Source organism: Pseudonaja textilis, chromosome 3 (genome assembly GCF_049901715.1).
Source record: "Pseudonaja textilis isolate UNSWEBS1 chromosome 3, rPseTex1.2, whole genome shotgun sequence".
Lineage (NCBI taxonomy): Eukaryota > Metazoa > Chordata > Lepidosauria > Squamata > Elapidae > Pseudonaja > Pseudonaja textilis.
Genome location: NC_141992.1, coordinates 5820572 through 5830416, shown reverse-complemented (window position 1 = coordinate 5830416; position 9845 = coordinate 5820572). Strand labels below are relative to the sequence as shown.

Sequence of the window (9845 nt, the reverse complement as noted above, 5' to 3'; positions counted from 1 at the left end):
TTAGAGTTTCCAGGGCAGCTCAAATTCTTCCGCTGGTAATGTTCTCCCATGTGTGATCTCCACGTTCTTCAGATGCTTCTTGGCCAGGAACAAAGCCATGTGCTTCTTCCTTGCAGACGTTAAGTCACTCCCGACTTTCCACGGGAATTCAGCCTTGCTTCCGACGATGGACTGATAGGTCTTCAGTTGATCGAGACACCAGTTGTCGTCCACCCGGTAGAAATGGTGGTAGATGAAGTGTTCCACGCGACGGCAGTCGGCAGTGAGAAATTGGTAGACCACATCTTCCACCCCGGTGATGATGTTAGGATAACGGCACCTTAAGATCTGCAGGAGTAGCTCATTGGCTCGGTTGGTCTGGATCATGGGAAGGTGGTTCTCCAGATGGAACTGGGTGGTTGTGATTTCATCAAAAGTCCTTCTGATGAGGAGCACCGGCCCTCGATAGTGGCGCAACATATCTGCCACATTGAGGTTAAAGTTCTCTTTGATCGTCTGAAGGACTAGTTTCCTCACCTGCTTAGTCACCAGCTTGGCGACCAAAGGGAGCAAGCTATCAAAAGAGGCATCGAGAACCAGAGCTCCCAACTCTGGGTAAGCCATGGCAGCCCACGTCGCGGTGTAACTCCCCAAGGAGTAACCATAGATAGCAATGTCCTCCGGGCTAAATTTCAGACGGTGCATGGCGTACCGGATGACCACGTCCATGGCATTGATGTCATTCTGGGGGTACGGCTTCCCCGAGCTCCTGGCGAAACCAGGATGGTTCCATCCCAGGACGGAGTACCCCGCCTTCAACGGGGTGATGAAGCACCCCACTTCGTAAAAGCTGCCGTTCCCTTCGCAGGTGATCACCAACTGCATTCCCAGCTTCCCAGACCTACTTCCCCGCCGGTCTACAAACATGGTATCGATCTTGTTCCCGTCACAAGCCACCAGCTTGGCCCGCTTCCCCTGAAAGTCCTCCATCAGGTGAGTCCTCCCATTCACCAACATCTTCAGCGGGACTTTGTTCAAGAGACAGACGGAACCAGGGTAAAGCAGCCAGCGGCCGATGGTGTGAGCCAAGGTGTACCTGATCCAGGTGCCAGACGCCCGTTTCATTTGGTGGAGGACGCTAATTTTGACCTTCTTGGCCTCTCCATCCTGGGCAGCTGTGGCCACACCTGGCAGAGGGCTCCTGTGACTGCTGTTATTCTTCTCACGGCTGGTACTTTTGTTGTCCTCGTCCCAGGAATATTCAACTGGCCATTTCTTGAAGGAATAGCTGTCCTTGATCTTCAGGCAGGCCCCCATTTTGAAACACATGGCGGAACTCTTGAGTGAGGTCCTCTGAAATGTGTGGAGATAAATGAAAGGACATTGGCAGGAGAGAAGGAGGAATAGCCACTAAGCTGGTCTGGACACAAGACTGGGAGCGAGCAACTTCTTCTCAGGATTTGGCCCCCAAATGGATGTGGCTCCTGAACTGTGTTAGAACATCTTGAGGTCACCCAGCTGGTGCTCTACAAAAGGAGGATGGTACCATTCAAAGGGCAGAGGACATTTCCTTTGAAAGCCCTCCTGGTCAGGGAGAGGTAATAATTAGCCAGGGCAACCTCCCTTTGTGAGCAATTTCTCCTCTGAGGACTTTGCTGAGAGAGCCATGAGGTCCACCTAAAACCTACCCCAGATGTAGTCTCTCTCTCTCTCTCTCTCTCTGATGGGAAGAAGATCTCCGCTCCAGTTTTGCTGAAGGACTCTTTGTGGCCTCATAAAACAAACAATCAGTTGTAATCAAGAGGTACTGAACTCCTCAAGATCTTTGGTTCACCAGGGATGGTCCCCTTCCTTGGCCTGGACTTCAGCTTCGTTTTGAAACGGTGACTTTCCTCCTGCGATTCCTTTGTGGATGGGAGAGATCTTGTGAGTTGTTTCTTTTTTTTTAAGTGGACACGGTCAGAGCTGCTGAATGGTGCTGCATCAAAGTAGGTGAACCACTAGATGGCACCAGAGAATGGATTTATGGTGTTTAGCTGTGCCATCAAATTATTTTCCACTTCTACGAGAATAGAGATATGGATGGATGGATGGATGGATGGATAGATAGATAGATAGATAGATAGATAGATAGATAGATAGTAGAAAGATAGATAGATAGAGATAAGATACCGTAGAGAGGGAGGGAGGGAGAGAGAGATACAGTAGATAGATGGATAAATACGGTAGATAGATAGATAGATGATAGATAGATAGATAGATAGATAGATAGATAGATAGATAGATAGAGATAAGATACTGTAGGGAGGGAGGGAGAGAGAGATACAGTAGATAGATGGATAAATACGGTAGATAGATAGATAGATAGATAGATAGATAGATAGATAGATAGATAGAGATATAGAGATATAGATAGGGATAGATAGATAGATAGATAAATAGATAGATAGATAGATAGATAGATAGATAGATAGTAGAAAGATAGATAGATAGAGATAAGATACCATAGGGAGGAGGGGAGAGAGAGAGATAAGTAGATAGATAGATAGATAGATAGATAGATAGATAGATAGATAGATAGATAGATAGATAGATAGATAGATAAATAGATAGATAGATAGATAGATAGATAGATAGATAGTAGAAAGATAGATAGATAGAGATAAGATACCGTAGGGAGGGAGGGAGAGAGAGAGAGATACAGTAGATAGATGGATAAATACGGTAGATAGATAGATAGATGATAGATAGATAGATAGATAGATAGATAGATAGTAGAAAGATAGATAGATAGAGATAAGATACTGTAGGGAGGGAGGGAGAGAGAGATACAGTAGATAGATGGATAAATACGGTAGATAGATAGATAGATAGATAGATAGATAGATAGATAGATAGATAGAGATATAGAGATATAGATAGGGATAGATAGATAGATAGATAAATAGATAGATAGATAGATAGATAGATAGATAGATAGTAGAAAGATAGATAGATAGAGATAAGATACCATAGGGAGGGAGGGAGAGAGAGAGAGATACAGTAGATAGATGGATAAATACGGTAGGTAGATAGATAGATAGATAGATAGATAGATAGATAGATAGATAGATAGATAGATAGATAGATAGATAGATAGATAGAGATAGAGAGATAGAGAGATAGATAGATAGATAGATATAAGATACCGTAGGGAGGGAGGGAGGGAGGGAGGGAGGGAGAGAGAGAGAGAGAGAGATACAGTAGATAGATGGATAAATATGGTAGATAGATAGATGGATGGATGGATGGATAGATAGATAGATAGATAGATAGATAGATAGATAGATAGATAGATAGATGATAGATAGATAGATACGGTGTTTCTCACAAAATAAGGCCGGGCCTTATTTTTTTTTGAGCCCCGAAAAAACAGCTAGGATGTCTTTTCGGGGGTGAATTAATTTCTTCCCCCCTCCCACCGCGCACCAGCGCCGTCTCCAACAACAGCATCTGTGTCGCTCCCGCTTTTCCCCGTCCCCGTAACAACAGGAAAAAAAACATTTTGAGGTACCTGGGAGCGCCACGTGCTGCGTTTTGGTTCAATCCCGAGCGGCTGGGTGGGCGTGAGAACAACCGAGCGAGCGTCTCTGCTGCTGCTACCCTTGGTGCTCCAGCCTCGGGCTCTGCAAGTTTGCAAAAGTCCCGGTGCGCAGCCCGTTCCTGCATTCCAAGCGCCCAGGCTGAGCTGCAGGTGTCCCTCTCTCGCCAGCACCATCTCCAACAACAGCGGCAGCAGCGGGTAGGAACCGTGGAAGTTACGGAGGCGGCTCCCCCACCCGAGAAGCGGCTGAAACGCTTCCATGGTTCCCGCCACTGCGGCCGCTGTTGGAGACGGCGCTGGCGAGAGAGGGACAGGGAGGGGTAAGGGAGCCCTCCGTGCTCCACCATGGTGTTAGGAGCGGGTGATGGTGAGGCATAGCTGCCCGCGGGGCATTCCTAATGGCAAGTTCCCCCCCCCCACCTCCCCCCACCCAATTTCACATGTTTTAAACTAGGCCTAAATTTGGGGGGAGGGGCTTAATTTCATTTTATGCCTAGAAAACATGCTGGGTCTTGCTATTGGGGGGGCATATTGTTGGAGAAACACCGTAGGTAGCTAGGTAGGTAGATAGATAGACAGATAGATAGATGATATAGATAGATGATATAGTTTATAGATAGATAGACAGACAGACAGACCGACAGACAGACAGATAAGTAGAGTTGATAGATGATAGATAGATGATATAGATGATAAATAGATAGATAGATAGATAGATAGATAGATAGATAGATGATAGATAGATAGATAGATACCCTAGTTAGATAGAGGGAAAGAGAGAGAGAGAGAGAGAGAGAGAGAAGATACCGGAGGGAGGGAAGGAGGGAGAGAGAGAGAGAGATACAGTAGATAGATGGATAGATAGATAGATAGATAGATAGATAGATAGATAGATAGATAGATGATAGATAGATAGATAGATAGATAGATAGATAGATAGATAGATGATAGATAGATAGATAGATAGATAGATAGATAGATAGATAGATGATATAGATTATAGATAGATAGACAGACAGACAGACAAGTAGAGTTGATAGATGATAGATGATAGATAGATAGATAGATGATATAGATGATAGATAGATAGATAGATAGATAGATAGATAGATAGATAGATAGATACACTAGTTAGATAGAGGGAAAGAGGGAGGGAGGGAGAGATACAGTAGATAGATGGATAAATACAGTAGATAGATAGAGAGATAGAGAGATAGAGAGATAGACAGACAGATGATATAGATAGATGATATAGATTATAGATAGACAGACAGACAGACAGACAGAGTTGATAGATGATAGATAGATGATATAGATGATAGATAGATAGATGATAGATAGATAGATAGATAGATAGATAGATAGATAGATAGATAGATAGATAGCTTAGTTTTTGCCCATCCATCTGGAGTGGGTGGGATCTTAATTGGGGTTTATTTTGGGAGGTAGGGCTTATATTTGGTGCACATGTAAAAATCAAGATAGGACTTGCTTTCAAGGTAGGTCAGATTTTCAGGGAAACAGGGTAGATGATAGGTAAGTAGGTAGATAGATAAGTAGGGAGAAAGAGAGAGATGGAGAGAGAGATATGAAGGGAAGGACATGGAGAGACAAGGAGGAGGAAGAGAAGGAAGGGAGATAGACAAAAGAGAAGGAGAATGAAGGAGAAAGGAAAAGAAGGAGGAGAAAGAAGGGAGATGGAGGTAGAGGGGAAAGGAGGAGAAAGAAAGGAGAAGGAGAAACTCATAGTCTGAAGATCTTCCATCATGTCATGAAATTCACCCAACATCCTTACTCTGATTACAAATTAACCTACTACCTCAACTGGCTCAATGCATTGAACTATCCACCCACAAACGGGGTTAATTTTTGGATTTTCTGAAATAAGGATTGTTATCTCTGGCTTGAAAGGGATTGGGGAACAAAGATTTGGTAAGAGTGAAGTCCAGGCTGCTGTGAGGGTCACTGAGAGGAAGTGCCTCTGCAAAATCAGCCAAACCCTGACACCCAATTGCTAAAGCCATTTTCCCCTTTGGAAAGTTTTACTTCTGCATTTAGCAAAAAAAAAAAAAGTTTTCTTTTAAAAAATGCCTAGATTACAAATACCTGAGCAAATACACTTACTTGCCCAAGTGTTATTCTGAATTCATCACTTCTGATGGGGAGGGTGTGTGTAGAATCCTAGATTAGCGGTTTCTCAACTTTGGCAATCCTAAGATATGTGGATATCAACTCCCAGAATGCTCAGGCAGGAAACCCTAGTCCATTTTAGACAAATGGTTGTCCAATCTCTTCTTTAAAACCTCCAGTGTTGGAGGATCCACAAAGTCATTCCACTGTTTAATTGTCCTCACTGTAAGAAAATTTCTCCTTAGTTCTAAATTGTTTCTCTCCTTAGTTAGTTTCCATCCATTCTTTCTTGTCCTGCCTTCAGATGCTTTGGAAAATAGCTTGACCCCCTCCTCCTCTCTGTGGCAGCCCCTCAAATATTGGAAGACCGCTATCATGTCACCCCTGGTCCTTCTCTACATCAGGCTAGACATACCCAATTCCTGCAACCGTTTTAACGTCCAGCCCGCTAATCATCTTTATTGCTCTTCTCTGCACTCTTTCTAGAGTCTCAACATCTTTCCCTTATACCGTGGCGATAAACGGCCCAAGAGGTTCAGTGGTAACTGAGCTAATTTATCTTTGTATAGCTGAAACTCTCGTGTCTGCTTCATGATTTGTAATCTTCAGTTGAGCAAGGTATATCACAGGGCAACAGTTTTTGAATCAATGTGTCTCATCTCCACACACACACACACACACACACACACACACACATATATGTGTGTGTATGTATATGTATATGTATCTCTCTCTCTCTGTCTCTCTCTCTCTCTCTCTCTATATATATATATATGTGTGTGTTTTCTTAAGTTTTCGCGGGTACTTACATGTATGGCATTTGGCTTTGCTCGGGTATTTTCCCATGTCATAGTCGTGCTTTTAAAGTTGTAGTGACGTTTCAGCAGAATCTCATCTGCCATCATCAGGCTTCTGATGATGGCTTCATCATCAGGCTTCTATATATATATATATATATATGCATATATATATATATAAAAGCAAAATACCACCCACGCATCATCACAGAATCTCCAGAACCGTAAAGCCTACAAACTTGAAATTTGGCATGTATGTTCCTCTTGGCTTCTAGGGGCTCACTAAGAAAGGATTTTTCAAAATGCCTATCAGAGCATTAGTATTTCGTATATTATTATTAACACGCTCTGATGCTAAGGAGTTCTACTCCCCCTCCCCACCTGAAAAGAAATCTCTTCCAAATGCAAAACACAAGCAGAGGAGTTTCAGTTTCGGTTTTGCAGCACCAAGCAGCTTTAGTACAGAACAGTTGAGCTAAGCCGACGCCCAGGCTCCTTGCTGTCTCCTTCTTGCTCACACAGCAAATGCTGTTTCAGTTTCCAAACAGCCCTCAACTCTCTCACACAAGACCCTAGCCAGATGAATACTGATGGACGCTGGTGGGCAGAGGCAGATTATTTTTTTCCCCCTTATTTTCCTCCCCCAAAATTAAGCCCGCCCACATAGTTTCATAGCAAAGCACAGGTATCCACCTAGTAGTGGATAACTTGCAGAATGGGACCAACATTTGGGACCCAGGACTCCAGTGGGATTGAAATTTGACCAAGACGCGGCTGCCGTTAACTGCAGTCATGAAGTCATCGTTTCCGGCACTCCCTGCCAACTCCCCACGAGGGAAGGTCAGTGGGGAAGCCAGCAGGAAGTCGGATGTCTGCTTTTTCGCCTGTCTGTGGTCATTCTGTTCCTCTGTTTAGATGAGGAAACACCTCTGAAAGGATGACCCAACGGGCCACAGGTTGTCTAATCTTCATCTAAGGCTGTGTGTATACAACTGCACCAAGCAGTTTTTCCTTTTCCTCTGGGCTTCCGCTCCAGTCAGAAGAAAAACACGCGGGTGGCGATTAAGAAAGCGCACCTCAAGTCACGTTTTCTGGCCTTCCCTTCCTCCATCTTTCTCTTTCCTCCTTCCACCCCAGCAATGGGGGGGGTGGGTTTCAGACCTTTGCCAAGCCAGCTGCACCTGCACAAATTCACCTTTTTCCCCCTTCCAGAAAGTCTATTTCATTCCAGCCAGCTTCCCCCATTAAGAAGCCGGCTTCCTTCAGCCTCCGAGTCACGCAGACAGATTAAAATGTCCCCTCTCTCTGCAATGAGACCCCCTATGAAGTCCTCTATCTGTGGCTCTCCTAGCAAGGGGGGTCTCTTCTCTCGGCGCTTATTTATTGTTATTAGAGTAGCACTTAGACCGATACACCGCTTCACGGTGCTTTTACAGCCCACTCTAAGTGGTTTTACAGAGTTGGTATCTTGCCCGCAACAATCAGGGTCCTCCTCATTTTACCTGTTCTGTCCTAGGCCTTCCCAAAAAAACATTAAGTCAAATTTTGAGTCTCAGCAAAAACAACAACACCCTTTTATTACCTTAATGTGAATTTATTTCATTCACAGTTAGCCCATGGCTTGGCAAACAGTCTTGTGAAGGTATACTAATGAGCTCATACCTTTATCTATCCTGGAATGCTGCCCGGTAAATAGTTCCACCCTCGGTGCTGACAGGGAAGGGCTGGGATATACAGACAAATCTTCACAAGGTTGGAACAAGGGAACGAAGGAACGAGCGAGTGAGTTGTTTCCTTCAAAAGCCCCCTCCCCTTTTGCTTCTCTTTTAATCCTGATGGGAGGGGCCATTCATCATCCACCTGTGGCTTTACTCCCATGTCGACCCTGAGTTCTTAATTGGGCCTTCCTTTTGGCAGCACTGCGCAGGCGCAGGTTGGGAACCGGTTCTAGAAGCTCCGTCACTTCACTGCTGTCTGAGCCCGAAAGCAGCTGATGACTGCCAGCCTGCCCTGGCCCCATCTCTGCCTCTGATGCAGAGCCCTTGTCCGAGCCTTCCTCAGCCTCCAGGAGTGGCCCGGGTTCCTCCACAACCTCCTCACTACTGTCCGACTCTGCTGCCAGCTCCGTCAGGCGCCGGCGGGCCACAATATTACCCACCTCGGAAGAACGGAAGGCTGAGTCAACCTTGAGCTTGGTGAGATTTGAACTGCCAGACTGCTGGCAGTTGGCAGTCAGCAGAAGTAGCCTGCAATACTGCATTCTAGCCACTGTGACACTACAGTTGAATAGGAGAGGAGAGTTGGAGGGGACCTTGGAGGTCTTCTAGTCCAACCCCCTGTTCATACCATTTGAGGTGAATGGCTGTGCAGTCTCTTCTTAAAAACCTCCAGTGTTGGAGCATTCACAACCTCTGGAGACAAATTGTTCCACTGGTTAATTGTCCTCACCGTCAGGAAATTTCTCCTTAATTCTTGGTTGCTTCTCTCCTTGATTAGTTTCCACCCGTTGCTTCTTGTCCTGCCTTCAGGGGCTTTGGAGAATAGCTTGACTCCCTCTTCTTTGGGGCAGCCCCTCAAATATTGGAAGATGGCTATCATATTAATTATTTGATTGTTATTCCACCATCATCATCTCCTTTTTCTTTTCCTCCTTCTCCTCTCCTTCTCATTTTCCCCCTCTTCTTCCTCCTCCTCTTCCCCTCCCCTTCTTTTTCTCTCTTTTCCTCTTCCCCGACATCTTCTTCTTCCTCCCCCTCCTCCTCTTCTTCCTCCTCTTCCTCTTCTTCCTCCCCCTTTGCTTCTTCTCCTCCTCCTCCTCCTCCTCCTCCCCTTCCCCTCCCCTTCCCTCCCCTTCTTTTTCTCTTTTTCCTCTTCCCCGACATCTTCTTCTTCCTCCCACTCTTCCTCCCCCTCCTCTTCTTCCTCCTCTTCCTCTTCTCCTCCTCCTCCTCCTCCTCCCCTTCCCCTTCTTCTTCTTCTTCTTCTTCCTTCCCCTTCCTTCTTCTTTCTTCTTCTTCTCTTCCTCCTCCTCCTCCTCTCCTCCTCCTCCTCCTCCTCCTCCTTCCTTCTTCTTCTTCTTCTTCTTCTTCTTCTTCTTCTTCTGCTTCTGCTTCTCCTCCTCCTCCTCCTCCTCCTCCTCCTCAAGCCATTTTTCCCATCACATGTCCCCTGTGCACCCTTACAAAATCCCTGGCGTTTCTTTGCCGCCCTCCCCCGCCTCCACCCAGGGCCCAGTTCCTTCTGGCCTTCCTTGTTTGCCTCCCTCCCTCCCTGTCCCTGCCCACTCCCCACTTTAAAAATAGACCAAGATTTATTCTCTGCCAGCATGGAAAGCCCCGGGGGGGGGGGCGCATAAG

General features: G+C 45.6%; 1 protein-coding gene across 1 annotated transcript; it reads right to left on the bottom strand.

The window, feature by feature from the left end:
• On the bottom strand, window positions 1-1308 carry LOC113434208 (ABHD16B-like). Its single transcript, XM_026697272.2, has one exon. The coding sequence runs from the start codon at window positions 1306-1308 to the stop codon at window positions 1-3; it is 1308 nt and encodes a 435-aa protein (XP_026553057.2).
• Between the last annotated feature and the right edge of the window lie 8537 nt (window positions 1309-9845).

What these genes read in the sequence shown, in the direction of transcription:
- LOC113434208 (XM_026697272.2), bottom strand. Translation starts at nt 1,308, where the DNA reads ATGTGTTTCAAAATGGGGGCCTGCCTGAAGATCAAGGACAGCTATTCC.